This window comes from Equus caballus, chromosome 4, assembly GCF_041296265.1.
Source record: "Equus caballus isolate H_3958 breed thoroughbred chromosome 4, TB-T2T, whole genome shotgun sequence".
Taxonomy (NCBI): Eukaryota; Metazoa; Chordata; class Mammalia; order Perissodactyla; family Equidae; genus Equus; species Equus caballus.
Genome location: NC_091687.1, coordinates 19846108 through 19862377, shown reverse-complemented (window position 1 = coordinate 19862377; position 16270 = coordinate 19846108). Strand labels below are relative to the sequence as shown.

Genomic DNA, 16270 nt, shown 5'->3' with positions numbered 1-16270 from the left:
CGTATCAGAGTGATGCTGGCCTCTTAGAATTAGTTTCAAATAATTTCTCTTCTGTTATTTCAGTGAATTTAAGAAATGTTGGTATTAATTCTTCTTTAAATATTTGGTAAGATTCATCTTTGTGGCCATTTGGTCTTGGAATTTTCTTTACTAGGAGGTATTTTATTACTGATTCAGTCTTTTTATTTACTTTTAGTCTGTTCAAGCTTTCTATTTTTTCTTGATTCAGTTTCTATAATCTGTATATTTACAGGAATTTACATTATCTTCCAGCTTATCAAATTTGTTGGTGAATAATTTTTCGTAATAATTCTTTACAGACTTTTCTTTTTCGTTTTCAGTTGTGTTATCTTCTCTTTCATTTATATTTATTTAAGACTCCCCTTCTTTTATTTGTTAGTTTTTCTAATGGTTTGTAGTTTACTTCATATTTTCCAAAAACAGCTCTTGGTTTCATTATTGTTCTATTTTTTTTTCTATTTTATTTATTTCTACCCTAGTCTTTATTTTTTTTTTTCTTCTCTTAACTTTGGGCTTAGCTTGTTTTTCTTCTTGTAGTTCTTTGAGGTGTAAAGTTAGGTTATTTGTTTTTTTCCTTTTGAGTAAGATTAGCTCTGAGCTAACATCAGCCTCCAATCCTCCTGTTTTTGCTGAGGAAGATTGGCCCTGAGCTAACATCTGTCCCCATCTTCCTCTACTTTTTATGTGGGATGCCTGCGACATCATGGCTTGATAAGCAGTGTGTAGGTCTGGTCCTGGGATCTGAACCAGTGAATCCCTGGCTCCTGAAGTGCAGCACACGAACTTAACCACTATGCCACTGGCCTGGTGCTGGATGTTTGATATTTTTCTTCTTTCTAATGTAGGCTTTTATAGTTGTAGATTTACCACTTAGTACTGCTTTTGCTGCATTTCATAAATTTTGTTTTTTGTGTTTTCATTTACATTTGTCTCATGATACTTTTGTATTTCCCTTCTTTGATTCAATGATTCCAGAATGTGTTGTTTAAATTCCACATATGTGTGAATTCTCCCATTTTCCTTCTGTTATTGATTTCTAGGTTTATTTCATTATGGTTTTAAGACATATGTGGAGGGCCACCCCCATGGTGTAGGGGTTGACTTTGGCGCTCTCTGCTTTGGTGGCCCAGGTTTGTGGGTTTGGATTCCCAGTATGGACCTATGCCACTCTTCTGCCATGCTGCGGTGTTGATCCACATATAAAGTTGAGGAAGATTGGCATAGATGTTAGCCCATGGCTAATCTTCCTCAAGCAAAAAAAGTGGGAGTTTGGCAACAGATGTTAGCTCAAGGGGAATCTTCCTCAGCAAAACAAACAAAAAGACATACTTGGTATGATTTTAATATTTTTACATTTGTGAAGATGTGTTTACTGACTTACTATGTGATCTATCCTGGATAATGGTTGTATCCCCTTGAAAGGAATGCATATTCTTCTGCTGTTCCATAAAACTTTGTGTGTATCTGTTAAGTCCATTTGGTCTATAGTGTTATTAAAGTCTGATGGTTCCTTATTGTTTTTCTGTCTGCATATTCTAGCCATTATTAAATTTGGAGTATTGAAGTCTCCTACTATTATTGTACTGATGTCCATTTCTCCCTTCAGGTCTGTCAATATTTGCTTTATATGTTTATGCACTCTAATATTGGATGCATATGCATTTATAAGCATTATATCTGACTGTTGTATTGACTCTTTAATCTTTATATAATGCTCTTTATTATTTGTTAAACTTTTTTGTTATTTCAAGACGACTTTTCAGATGTATGTATAGCCATCCTTGCTTTCTTTGATTATCATCTGCACGTGATGTCTTTTGCAGTCCTTCACTTTCAGCCTATTTGTGCCCTCAAATCTAAGGTGAATCTCTTGCTGACAGCATATAGTTGGATCTTATTGTTTATTTTTTTGGATTATGGTATTAATCCACTATATGTTTTTTAATTGAGGAGTTTAATCTGTTTACATTTAAAGCAATTCTTGATAGGTAAGTGCTTATCATTGTCATCCTGTTATTTCCTGCCTATTTTGTAGTTCTTTTGTTCCTCTCATTCTCTGTTGCTGTCTTCCTTTGTTATTTAATGATTTTTTATATTGATATTCTTTGATTCCTTTCTCTTTAGAGATTTTTCTTTGTGGGTTTCATGAAGCTTATATATAAATGTTGTAGTTATACAAAGTCTATTTTAAGCTGATAAAGTAAGTGCGTATAAAAAAAATCTACATTTTTTCACCCCCCGGCACTATATGTTATTAATGTCAAAATTTATATCTTTTATATTGTGTATCCTTTTACATATTTTTGTACTTATAGTTATTGTTAATAATTTTGTCTTTAACTTTAATACTAGCTTAAAAGTGATTTATGTCACCCTTATATTATTACATTATTCTGTATTTACTGTGAATTTATACTTTCATTTTTTTATGTTGTTACTTAGTGTCCTTTTATTTCATCTTGATGAACTCTCTTTAGCACTTCTTGTAAGACAGTTCACTCACTAGGGCAGAGCATGGAGATGCTTGGAATTCTTGTGGTGTTCAAGTCCTTCAGTTTTTGTTTGTCTAGGAAAGTCTTGATCTCTCCTTCATTTTTAAAGGACAGTTTTAACAGTTATAAGTATGCTTGGTTGGTAGTTTTTTTCTTCCTCCACTTTGAATGTACCACTACATGCTTTCCTGGGAAACAGGTTTTTGCTGAGAAATCAACTGATAATATTATGAGGGGTACCTTTTATTTGATGAATAGCTTTTCTCTAGCTGCTTTCATAATTCTGTGTTTGTGAATTTTAACAGTTTAATCATAATGTTTCTTGGTGCGGTCTTTTTTAGTACAACCAATTTGAGATTCTTTAAGCTTCATGAATCTAGATGTCCATTTCCCTCCCCAGATTTAGGAAATTCTTTGGCATTATTTTTTTAAATAAGCTTTCTTTTCCTTTCTCTTTATCTTATACTAATGGAACTTTCATACTGCATGTATTGTTTTAGTTGATGATGTCAAATAAGCCCTGTAGGCTTTCTTCATTCCTTTTTTCTTTTTACTTCTCTGAATAGATAGTTTCAAATAATCTTTGAGTTCACTTTCTTTTTTCTGCTTGATTGAGTATGCCTTTGAGGCTGTCTATTGATTTTTTTAGTTCTGTCATTCTATGCATCATACTAAAGTTTGTTTGGCTCCTTTTTGTGGTTTCTTTCTCTTTGCTGAACTTCTTTTGTTTGTGTATTGTTTTACTGATTTTGTTTATTTTTCTCTCGGTTTTCTTCTATCTTACTGAGCTTCTTTAAGAATATTTTTAATTCTTTGTTAGACAATTTATAGATCTTTTTTATCTTTGTAGTCAGTTATTGCAGTTTTCTTTGTTCCTCTATGGTGTTATGTTTTCCTGATTCTTTGTAATCCTAGTGGCCTTATCTTGGTGTCTGCACATTTGAAAAAGTAGTCACCTCTTCCAGCCTTTATGGTCTGGCCAAAGGAGGGAATGGCCTTTATCAGACTAGAGATTCTAGTCCGAAACCTTTTCTATGGATGAACCCACTCAACTCCTCCCATCCCCTCCTGGGGCAATGTTTTAGAATTGTATTTCTTCTCTCAGTCCTACAGAGTCATGTCAGGTGCTGAAGGCCATGTCAGGTGCTAAGAGCAACCCACTTATTTTCCCTATGACAGTGCCCTGAAATGCCAGAGCTTTGATTGCAGGCTCTACTTCTCTCCCTCTCTCCCAAAGGAGCAGTCTCAGTGTTGTGCACCTTCTCCAAATTCTGCACAGTTAAACTGGTTGCTGAATTCCACACTGGTTGCTTAGATCTGTGTGTCATCTATGGGGATGCATGGAGCCCCAGCTTTAGGGGCATACATACTGGTTGCCATGAGTCCCCACCCCTTTTGATTGTTCTTAATTTTCCTTAGATGATCCAGTCCTGCTGATTTCCTCAGACTTGTTGGTGCAGCAGGAGAGAAGCAGGCCTCCAGAAGCAGGCCTCTCAGGCATTGACCCAAAGGCTGGGGAAACCAGACCTTCATTTGCATACTCTTTCCTGTGGGAGAAGTTGTGGGCTGGAGGAGTTTCTCTAGGTTCTGAGTTTTACTGGCCAGGGGTAGCAGTGATGTCGTTAAAGTGAAACTGTCCTTCCTACCACTTTCAATATGTCGTATCTTGGATTTTTTTGGTCCTTGAAAATTCTGGAATATTTCTACTATACTCCAGAGTTCTTAGAATGTTTTTTCTCCATGAATGGTTGTCAAATCAGTGTTTCTGTATAGGGTGAAGACCGGGACTGCATATTTTGCCATTTTGCTGACAGCATTCTTTTTGGACGTAGTTAACAATCCAGTGAACAATCTTTTAAATCTAGTTAACAATCTGTGCCTTTTAGTGGGACTATTTAGACCAATTACATTTAATTATCAATATGTTTGGATTTAAATTCACCATCTTTCTATTGTTTTCTATTTGTCCCATGTATTCTTTGTATTTTTTCCTTTTATTCTGCTTTTTTTTTGATTGATTGTATCTTTTTAAAAATGATTCTTTTTTGTAGCTCTGCCTTGTTCATTGCTTTATTATTTTTAAATCATATTACTGCTTTATGTGGATTGGTTTTTCTCCTTCCATTATGTATCACTTGCCCTGGTTTTCTATTCTTCAGATCTTGTTCCTTCCTTATTTTTTGTGGATTGATTTAACTTTTTTAACTTATTTTTTCCTGTTATATGGATAGTATACATTCATCTTTTACTCTTTTTGTGAACTTGCTTCAAATTTTAACATACATTTTTGATAGCAGAACCAAAAGTTATTTTAGTTTATTGTATCTTCCAGAAAAGTATAAGGGCATTAAAGACCTTTAACTTTTATGATGTGCTTTTATCTTTATGGTTTTGTTTTCCAGTATTTTAATTCTTTTTTAGAAACTTTTCTACTTATTAATAAGATTGTTTCAGAATGTCAATGTCTGTTTAGATCTATCTCTAATTTTATTAATTTCTTTGTTTAGCTTTTCTTCTTGCATCTCAGTCCTTCCTTCTCAGTCATTTTTCTTCTTTCAGAATTTATCATTCCTCCAGAATCTGAGGATTCATTGCTCTCATCAGTTTTGGAAATTTTTCTGCCAGGATTCCTTTGGAAATTACCTTTTACCCCATTTGCTTCTCTGCAACTCCTATTTAGCATGTTTTTATCCATTAATTTCTTCATCTCTCTTATCCTATATTACTTTTTTTTTTCTTTTCTCTTTTCTGTATTCTGAGTAATTTCTTCAGATATTTATTGTGTTTCATTATTCCGGTTCTGGTGGGGCCTAATCTGATGTTCAGTCTGTCTATTGAGTTTTTAATTTCACTCTACTTTTCACTCCCTTCAGTATTTATGCTTTAAATAGGTTATTTTTCAAATATATTTTCTCCTTTTTTATGGTATGAATTTTCTTTCACGTGTTTCCATACCATTTTCATGTTTTCATGTGTTCTAAGGTTACTTTATATTATGTTTCTATTTTAGGTAACTGAAATTCCATTATCTGCATTTCTTAATGGTCTAATTTGGTAGGTTTTTGTCTCTTTGGTTGTTCTCATTTCATCCTATACTTCATAATTCTGGTTGATGAAGTCACGTTTATCAGGCCATTATTGGTAGAAAAGCCCCTTTGGCCTATGTTATGATTGTGTTTCTGTAGAGTTTCTACACTTGCTTTTGCTTAATGCTCCAGGGTTGTTCTTAAGCAAAGCCAAATTTTATTTTACTTTCTGGCTTAGGATATTTGTACCACACAGAAAATACGATAAAGACCCTAACCCACTTGAAAGTGAACCATTGTGTGGGAATTCACAGAGGAGTTTTTCCTTTCCCCCATTCCTCCAATTCATCCCTCTGCTTTACCTCCTCTCCCTACCCCAGCTCTGATAGAGAGCCTTATTGATTTTTCCCTTTTGTGATCAAAATACTTTTCCTGGTCCAATGTTTTGCTTATAGTTTGCGTTTTCTTTTCTTTTTTTCCTTTTTTTTTAACAGGTTTAAGAATTTTTTTCTTATCTCTTTAGGCTAGTGGTAAATTATAGCACGCTAGAATACTCAGATTGGCGTGAAATGAATTAGGGGCTCAGCTACTATTAGGTTTGTAGTTTTCTCCTCCTTTTTAATGAGTACCGCTCTCTTCCTTTGTTCTTTTCTCTTTCTCTCTCGTTGAAATATTGCTCCACAAGATCTTGTTCTGTTATGTTTAATCAGGCGATGTTTAGCAGGGGGATTTTTCAGGATATCTAGTATACCATATGTTTGGCAATGGAAATCTTTTCCTATATTTTTAACTGTCATTTCTGTCCTCCCACTCTCCATCTTATCTGCTTGTTTTTTTTTTTTCGATTAGAAATACAGTGCTTTAAAAAGCTTAATGTCATAGTTTAAATCACTAATAATTTCAAAACATGAAATGTAATTTGTCTTTAATCTTTCTTTTAAAGAGCCTAGTTTTCAAGTGCAAGTTTCAGTTCTTGTGGAACAACTATCACTTCAGTAATGTTACTGAGTAAAGATTGTATTTTATATTTTGCTTCGGGATTGAAGTAGTCTCCACATTACAAAGTAAATTTTTTCTATTCTAAAGTTCTAGGATTCATTGTCCTTCTTGGGAATAGATTCCAACTTTCATAGAATTCAAATGATTATGTAACCTGTTTCTTTCTTCCTCTTCCCTTTTTCTCCACTTTGAAACTCAACTTTATCTGGTATTTCTGTACCTAATTTACTGGTATAAGTGTACATTATCAATGTTATGTTCCTACCATGAGAGGGGCAACTTTGTGTTTTTGTTTAGTCATTTTCTGCAGTTCTCCTTTGGGACATTCTCCTAAAGACCTGAATACTATACTTCTCATTTGCTCCCTGAACACCAAGATCATGTCTTTTCTACACAGAGTCACAATTCTTGTCCAAGACATGTTTAAGCCTCAATCTCCTATTTTTGTTTCTTAATTCCTGCCCCATTTGATGACTATAGTCATTTTCCACAGAGATTCCAAAATATAGGTGTTAATGAAAGGTTCCCAAAGGACTCTATCTTATAAGTGTACTATCTGTAACACCTAGTAGATATTAATTCTCGTCTAGTGGATATTAGAGTTCTAATTAGACTCTAATCTTGTATAGTGTATGATATTTGTTGCCTGTCCTAGAAATCCTATAATTTTAAGTAGTTGTTGACTTCTAGGCATACTGGACTGATGTAGAGCACATGTTAAAGCCTTTCCGATCACCTTTATTCACTGCCTAACTTGGCATGGTCAGTGGAGAATATTGTGGCATTTAGAACAAGCTGTTCAACTTCTCCATGAAAAATTCACATATTTTACAGACTGCTCATTGTTGAAATTGTAATGGTTCCCTGTTACAATCCTGTAATCAATGACCGATCATTGTAGAACATATTCCTTCCATATATCTAATCAATCTATAAAGTTTTGGGGGGAAGATGAAGGGAAGAGTTGTGTGGACTAGGCAGTTTGATGTTTATTCAGTCATGCTAATTCTTTGGATCTTAAACCAGATGATTAACTTGTAGAGACTTTCTATAATTATAATTTGTTCTTATATGATCCAAATTGGTCCAAAATGTTTTACTTTAAGATCTGTAATCCATACCCAACTCAGAGAATTCCTCAAATTCACCCTTTGTTTCCTACAAATAATTAACCCCATGTCAACCATCGACATATAAAAAAATTCAGTTAATGATTCAAAGTTTCTTACCTTATTTTCATTTTTAACAAATAAGAGATTTATCCTCATTCCTTTTTGTAGAGAAAATAGGAAATAGGAATCTGAGTTATATAATCATTTTTGTTCCTGTCATGTTTTCTCAGGTCTAGTTTCATTGATTTTTTTTTTTTTTTGGTGGGCTGTTAGCTGAGTGATTGTGATCATGTCTCCTGAAACTTGTAATTGTAGTCTGGCATTTAAATATGATTAATTAGATGCCAGATTTGTATCTAATTATTTCTTAAGCACTTCATTAACCAAAATTTATGTGTTTGACCAAGTCGATAGCAAAAAATTCAATAGAATTTATCAAAAGCACAAGAAAACCATTTAAATAGTGAAAAGCTAATAATTGAGTAATAGAATGAGTTGTACATTTATGTTTAATGCAGTATTTTGAAAACAATTATAATTAATTATAGAAATTTTCATGAAAGGGATATAATTTGCAAGATATTTGAATAAATCAATAAGTTAATGTACATATCAGCATGAGTCCATTCATTCATGCTCCCAACTAGAGTATAGGTGCAAAATAGCATCATAGAATTGAGCAGAACTAACTGGCTTGTTCAGGGTTTGAACTCATGACCACATCTTACGCTTTACCAGGTTAAGCTTATCAGGCACTGAAAAGTATAAGCCTCTTGTTAATTTTAGGAGTCAAGCCAGAATAATTATTACAAGCAAAATGGTAATTAATCATAGATCAGAATGATGCCTTAATTATTTTATAAATTTACTTTTTGGAACATAGAGCTAGAAGTTTTAACATGTACTATATTTCCTCTTCTTTTTAAACGTAAATTTTCTTTGTAGAAGGAGTGAAGAAGAAGCCTCACGGTGTACTTTTTAAAGATTCTTAAAGTCCATTTCTTTAAGTCCATTTAATTGGTAGAGCACATTTCTTATATTACCTTTAATTTCAAAGAGCTGTCTTAATTTTGCTCATATGCCCATCCATATATTATTCAAAGTCCAGAGGGACAAAACCATTTGGTTATATATCCAAATGGTTTCTTTGTGTTAGTTTTGGAAGTACATGTGGAAATATTTGAGGATTATTGGTAACATCTTTTAATTTCAAATGTGTTATTTATACCTTTATGAATGCAAGAAAAATGAAGACCTCAAGAATTTGTTTTCCCCTCCTTCTAAATACATAAGCAAGCTTATTTGTTCTAAAATTACATTTATTTGTGATAATTTTCTCCTATTGCATTTCTATTTTAGGCTAAAAATCTCATAGAGAGATTTTTTAATCAACAAGTAGAAGTTCTAGGCAGAAGTGCACAGCCATTGCCTGAAATATACTATATTGAAGGTACTCTCCAAATGATTTGGATTAATCGCTGCTTTCCAGGCTATGGAATGAATAGCCTGAAACATCCAAAATGTCCTGAATGCTGTGGTATGTAATGAGCTATGATTTAATAGTTTGTCTTTATGAAAATTCACTTTTCGTTAGGCCTAAGTGAATGCCTGTCACTTGTTATTACTATCTTTTAGATATTTCTTTATTTGAAATAGTGCATTTGAAAAGGCTATGTGAATCTGAAGATATGAAAAAAAATCTGGCTAATTTCAGCCTTGTTATTATAGCAAAGAGGGGTTAGGAGTGTTAGGCAATTGTGTAGGAGGAAGCACAAATATAGTTACAAGTCACTTAATGTTTCTTACCCTGAAAAGAGCCAAGTTATATTTCTTTTAGAATCAATTATTGATGAGTTTACATTTATAAAGTGTAGATTAGGTATCTTTTTTTCTTTTGAAATCAGAATATGAATTGTTTTATTACCAGTTTTTTTTTCTGACTTTTGATCCTAACATTTAAGGATCTGAGCTGCTATCTGGCTTTGAATTCGTCTTTATTGTTATTATAGACGAGAGTTCTGTAGAAGCTGTTTAGGATTTTTACGGGATTATTATTATTGCTCAGTATACTTAATAACTAGTGATTTGCTAAATTCCATTTTTTGCCATTCTGTGGTAAATAAATATTTGATTTAGAATTACCTAATTAAGTACGATTGAGCTCACTTTTTTGAACAGAACTCATTAAATATAATGTGACCTTCAGGTTCCCATCATATACAGTTATTTTTGTCTGTATTACACAAGGATATCACTCCAATTGGAAGGCAGTATAAAATATAACACTAGTCACAAGACAAAATTAACATACTAAATGACCTTAACATTTATTTGTGTGAATGGAATACCGTATAGAAGCACATAAAACATATGAGGTACTTTGTAAAATGACTTATTCAAAATAAAGACACACCCAGTTTATGTTCAGCAAAAAAGATCGGGACAGGCATGTTTATTATGTGAGGAAAGTTTATTTACTTTCTCAGGAGCAGGATAAGTTAGCAGTGAATGTTTTCTCCTTTGATATCTTTCTTTACTCACTTAATTTTTACTTCTAGATGACGGATAAAGATCATTTGCTTATAAACTAGCGGAGACTTAAAATTTTTACCTATATTATTTTACTTATTTCTAATTTGTTTAGCATTTCAAATTATCACTGTAAAATACTTCCCTAACTTCATATTTAGCATTGCTTATTATATGCAGCATTTCGTCAATCATTTTGACACTGAAAAAAGAGAAAGTTCTAATTAAATTTTTGAATTACAGATGTCTCATAATTTCATGTTATATCATAAAGATACTGCAGTTAAAGACCAGCTAGAATATTATATTGTTTGGGATAGAATTTTTTTAAAGCATAGATTCTGAAATGTGTTTTATTATGTAATTTCCATAGTTTCTATTATTTCCGTAAAACTCTGCATCTTGATTTCATCTTTTTCCATTTTATTCCTGTTTAATCACCTCAACAACTACTTGTATGTCAGGTAACATTTTTTTGACGTAATATCCTACTTACCTTCTTTTTCTTCCTTTTAAAACTTTATGACAGTGGTTTTAAACCTCTGATGTGTATCAAAATTACCTGAAGATTTCCTCAAAAATATATCCAAGATGTGAGAATGAAACATCTACATTTATAACAAGTGTCCTAGGTGATTCTGATGCACACGAAATTTTGAGGCTCCTGAATATTAGTGTTGATATAGCAATACCTAGGGAGAATGCTTGAATATTAGCATTGATAAGGCAATACCTAGATAAGATGCCTTACCGTTTACTGAGTCAACAGACTGTTTTTCATTGACTATTGTGGATTGAATGCATAGCTCAATAATAGTTCATGCAGCATTGTTGTTTTCTGTCGCTTTCTTTATAAATAAGATTTGCCATTGCACATTCAAAGCTTTTGGGAGTCCTAAGGAGACTCAAGCAAGGAACTGTTTCATAGTGATATAATGTCTGTGTCAGTAATCAGAATTAATTTAGGTTACAGGTTAGAGTTTTTAAACATCTTGAGGTGATTTTATTAATAAAGTGTACCTTTGTACTTTAGATTAATTATGCAGTGAAAGTGAATTGTTTACTAGATACAGTTGTTTTTTGTTGTTTATTTGTTTGTTTGTTTTTCTGAGGAAGATTTGCCCTGAGCTCATATCTGTGCCAGTCTTCCTCTGCTTTTTATGTGGCTTACTGCCATAGCATGGCTGACGAGTGGTGAAGGTCCATGCCTGGAATCAGAATCCAGAAAGCCAGGCTGCCGAAGCAGAGCATGCTGAACTTAACCACTAGGCCACTGGACTGGCCCTTGTACAGTTGTTTTTAATACAATCGTTTAGAATCTAAAAATGTATCCGGCTCAGACATGCAACCCTGAACTTTTGTTTTAATTTATATCAAGGACCAAGAAAAATAATAACAAAAAAGAAGCTGATGTTGACAAAACAGACTTTAGGGCAAGAAGTCTTACTAGATACACAGAAGGGCGTTACAAAGTGATAAAAGGATGAATCTATCAAGAAGATATTATAACAATATTTCTACATTTGTGAATACTTAACGTAAGTTTAAAGTACATAAAAACAAATTTCTGAAAGGTAAAACTGGCATGCAAAACAACATAGAAAAAAATGAAATTGTACCCAGCCAAAAAATCACCTCCAGATATAGTATAGATGTAATGCATAAAGAAAAACTGTATTTTAGAGCATAACATCAGAAAATGTCATGTCTTTAACATCAGAAAAAGATTTCAAAAAAGACACAAAAATCACTAACTTGAATAAATAAAGATTGATAATTTTGTCCACTTAAAACTTGTGTTTATTTTTATCAAAAGATACTACAAAGAGAGAAAAGGTAGTCCACAGAATGAGAAAATTATTTGTAATGGTTATAACCAACAAAAGACTAGTACCCAGAACATAAAAGAACCTGTAGAAAATATTGAAAGAAAAGACAAAACAATTTGAAAAAATGGGAGAGATTTGAACTTTATGAAAGAGTAATTCCAAATGGTCAATGGATGTATGAAAATATATTCAGGCTTTTTGTAATCAGGGAAATGTGAATTAAAAACAGAATGAGGGGCTGGCCCTGTGGCTGAGTGGTAAAGTTCACATGCTCCACTTTGGCAGCCCAGGCTTCGCCAGTTTGGATCTTGGGTGCGGACCTACACACCTCTCTTCAAGCCATGCTGTGGTGGCGTCCCACATAGAAGAACTGGAATGACTTACAACTAGGATATACAACTATATACTGGGGGTTTGGAGTGAAAAAATAAAAACGAGGAAGATCGGCAAGACATGTTAGCTCAGGGCCACTCTTCCTCAAAAGAAAAATGTATACATTTGGGGAAAAAAACCAACAGAATGAGACTGTATTTACACAACTGTCAGATCGGCGAAAAGTAAACGGTCTAAACATACCAGGAATTCAAGAGGATGTGGAGCTCCAGGAGCAGTCATGCACTGCCTGAATGAGTATAAATTATGCCACTTTGGAAAACAATTTGGTGTTATAGTAAATTTGATGATGTGCATACTCTATGATCTAGCATTTGACTCCTAGGGAAATTTCATCCCGTCATATTTTCTAACAGTCGCAAACTAGAGACAACCCAAATGTCCATTAATGGTAAAATGTATGACTAAATAGTGATATATTCATACAAGGGAATGCTATGCAGGAATGAGAATGAATAGGAATTACAACCCCGTGGAACAGAAGCTAAACACAATAGAATCTGTATAATTTAGGTATAACTAAACTCTATTTTATAGAAATTTATTCATGAATGCTTAAACTATGCAACCTAAGGAGATTATTACCACAAAACAATAAAAGAATAAGGTTGACTTCTGGAGGGAGAGAAGGAAGTGTGACTGGAGTGGGGCACAGGAGTTTGGAGGTGATGGCACTTTTCTACATTGTGGTCTACATTGTTTCTAGACAGGTTTTCTATGCAAATATTCATTATATTGTACATTATGTCTTATTTTTTCTCTCTCTGTATTACATATCATAAGAAAAGATAAAAAAATTAAATTTCCCCTTAAAGCTTGAACATCATTACCACCCTGTAGATCCCATAAAGAAAAATAAACATGCACAACTGTTTTCTTTCTCTAATAATTTGAACTTGTCGTTTGTGTATGGTATCACCTGATCTTTGTCTTCATAAATTTGTAATTTTAACAGAGCTGTCAATAATGGTTCAGTGGAAATAGTGAAATTATTATGACTTATTTCCTGTTAATCATTAAGTTGTAACATAGTTTTATATTACTTTACTGTCTTCATATTAGTTTTATTTATTTTAAATGACCAACTAATAATAGCAATTCTGTTTAAACATTTTGTTTATGTTGTACTTTATATTATTTCATGTTTTTCTATTGTATTGAATGTGATTTGCAATTATACTTACCCAGCTTTTATTTTTTGAGGGATTTCCTTGTATAAATTTACAGGAATGTGAGTACTAATTTTAAAAAGTGAAGATTTTGATTTTTGACTTTTTTTGGTGTGTTATTGTAGCTCAAGATGCTCACACTGTCTTAACCTCTCTCTCAATATATGTGTAACTACAGACATTTTCGAATTTCTTTTAATGTATTCTGAGCTTTACTTTTCAAAAAATAAACAGCAAACTTTTACAGCCATATAAAGTAAGGACTATATCCCTCCACTTGCTACCTTCTGCTTAGACTAATATCCTTACCTACACAAATTTTACGTGTTTGCCGCTCGAGGCTTGTTTACTAGACAACATTCCATAACATTTTCTCGACTTTTTATACACTTTTTTTCTCCTTCACTACTCACCTACAGTTAAATTCTCTTTTAGGTCTTTCTCCCAAATTTATCTCCTCACCTCCATTCGCACTATAGTCGTTTTAATTTGGATTCCGTTTTCTTGTGCCTTTCTCTTCCTAACTGGTATCCCTTTAGTTCTTCTCCTCTTCAGTCCATACGCCATATTGCTTCCAATTATACTTCCAAATTCTAAATGTAATCACCTCATGTTTTTACCTATTTAAAACCTTCCGTAGTAAAGACCTAGCTTTATATCATAATTTAGTATACCTGCTATGAGCCAATTCCTCTTTGTCTTTCAGCAACTCATAAATACCTTTATTATTAACATTGATGTCATTATTTTACATTTTATTCAATCAGAAATGTGTTAGAATTCAGAAATACATAGAGTGCTTACTAAGTGCCAGGCACTAGCGATAAACTGATGAGTGACAGGAAAAAGTTAGTTCTCTGGTGTTTATATTTTATTGGGTCAAACAACTTATAAACAAAAAGATAAGTGAATAAAATCATTGCACACGGTGATAGGCATAATGAAGAACATTAAAGAAGGTGATATTCTACACTCTAGTCTAGTGTTCCAGTCAGGGTTCAAACAGGAGGCCTGCTCACAAGTATTTTAAATAGAATTTAGTGAAAGTGCCCTTATCAGAGATCTGGGTAAGAGGAAGGGAACCAATAAGGGATATTGAGGCACCTAGGACTATAACATCTTAAAGCAGTTACCATCCCTATGCCTGAAGGAGGAAGATGAGGAAAGAATGATATAGCAGCCTGTGAGAGCTGGAGCTGGGGAAAGGAGCTGTAGGCATACAAGGAGGCAACCACTCCACAAAACTGGCAGCAAGCAAGAGGGGAAGAAATGCCCTGCCCAACAATCCTCTAATGGAGCTTCCCTTTGGTCAGACCCAGAGGAAAGGAACCTGGGTGACAGAGTTTATAGAAATTAGCTCCAAGGGACATAGAACAGGTGAGAGAATGGTGGGAAATGGACCAGGTTGTGGGTTCAAATGGAGATTCTCATGGAGAGTAAATAGGGTGAGGTTAGTGGACTATGTTCATTGGATTGTGAAGGAAGGCTTCACTCAAAAAATGACTCTGGAGTTGAGCCATGCGTGATAAGCAGGAGCAGATCCAATAGAAATTTGTGGCCTGAGTTTTCCTGGCAGAGAGAAAACACATATAAAGACAGGACCAAGCATGGCATGATTAAGAACTGATTACTGCCCATGGCAATGGAGAAAGCAGATAGATTATGTATATTTAAGAGGCACAAACAAGAAAAATCTTTCATGCATTGTAAAAGCAGGAAGAGGAAAGGGAAGAATCAGGCGTGATTCTTATGTTGAAGCATAAGTAGGTGGTATATACTGAACTCTCAGTTGAATCATTTTATATTATGCAAAGTTGTAGTCTGATTTTCTTTTATATAGAATGCCTAGTTTCTCAGTACCATTTATTGAAAAGGTCATCCTTTCCAATGCTTCATTTAAGTATCTGTATAGGTAGATATGCTTCTTAGCACTGTTGTTCCATTGGTATATTGATCTATCTCTGCACCAATTCGTATAACTTAATGAGTCTCGATGTCTGATAAGGCACGTCCTTGTGCATTATGAGGCCCGTTGCCTCTCCATTCAGATTTTTACATAAGCTTGTCAGGTGCTATAAAAGTAGCTGTTGGATTTTGATTGTGACTTTGTTGAATCTGTAAGTCTATTTGAGAGAATTGTCATCCTACCATTATTGAGTCTTACAATTCATGGACATGTTGTGTGTTCATGTGCATGTGTATGTGTGTACATCTTCATTTAAATATAACCTAATTATAATTGTTCTTATAGAGGTCTTACAAATATTTTACTTAGATTTATATACAAGTGCTTGATAGTTTTAAACTTTTTATTTTGACATAATATTGGACTTAAGAAAAGTTACAAAAATAGTACAGAGAATTCTTGTATAACTTTCACCAAATTTATTGCTGAATGTTTCTGTCTCCCTGAAATTCATATGCTGAAACCTAATCCTCAGTGTGAGGGTATTTGGTATTGGGGCCTTTGGGAGTTGATTTCTATATATAGCGTAAGGTAAGGATCCAGCTTTATTTATTTGCATGTCGATATTCAGTTTTCCAGCACCATTTGTTGAAAATACAATCCTTTACCTACGGAACGGTCTTGGCTTCCTTGTTGAATATCAGATTACCATGTATGTCAGGGTTTTTTAGTGGGGGGGCTCTGTTGTCAGTGTTCATGCCAATATCACAGGGTTTTGATTACAGTAGCCTTGT

At 33.6% G+C, this 16270-nt stretch overlaps 1 protein-coding gene across 2 annotated transcripts in view; it reads left to right on the top strand.

Moving 5' to 3' along the window:
- ZPBP (zona pellucida binding protein) overlaps positions 1-16270 on the top strand; it is a 134615-nt gene that overhangs the window by 80880 nt on the left and 37465 nt on the right. Inside the window, exon 7 of one of the 2 annotated variants that reach the window (XM_023639048.2) lies at positions 9010-9187. The exons of the other annotated variant lie outside the window; for it this stretch is intronic. Within the exon in view, the coding sequence (XP_023494816.1) occupies positions 9010-9187 (178 nt within the window). The remainder of the gene's footprint in view (positions 1-9009; positions 9188-16270) is intronic. 2 annotated transcript variants of the gene reach the window in all.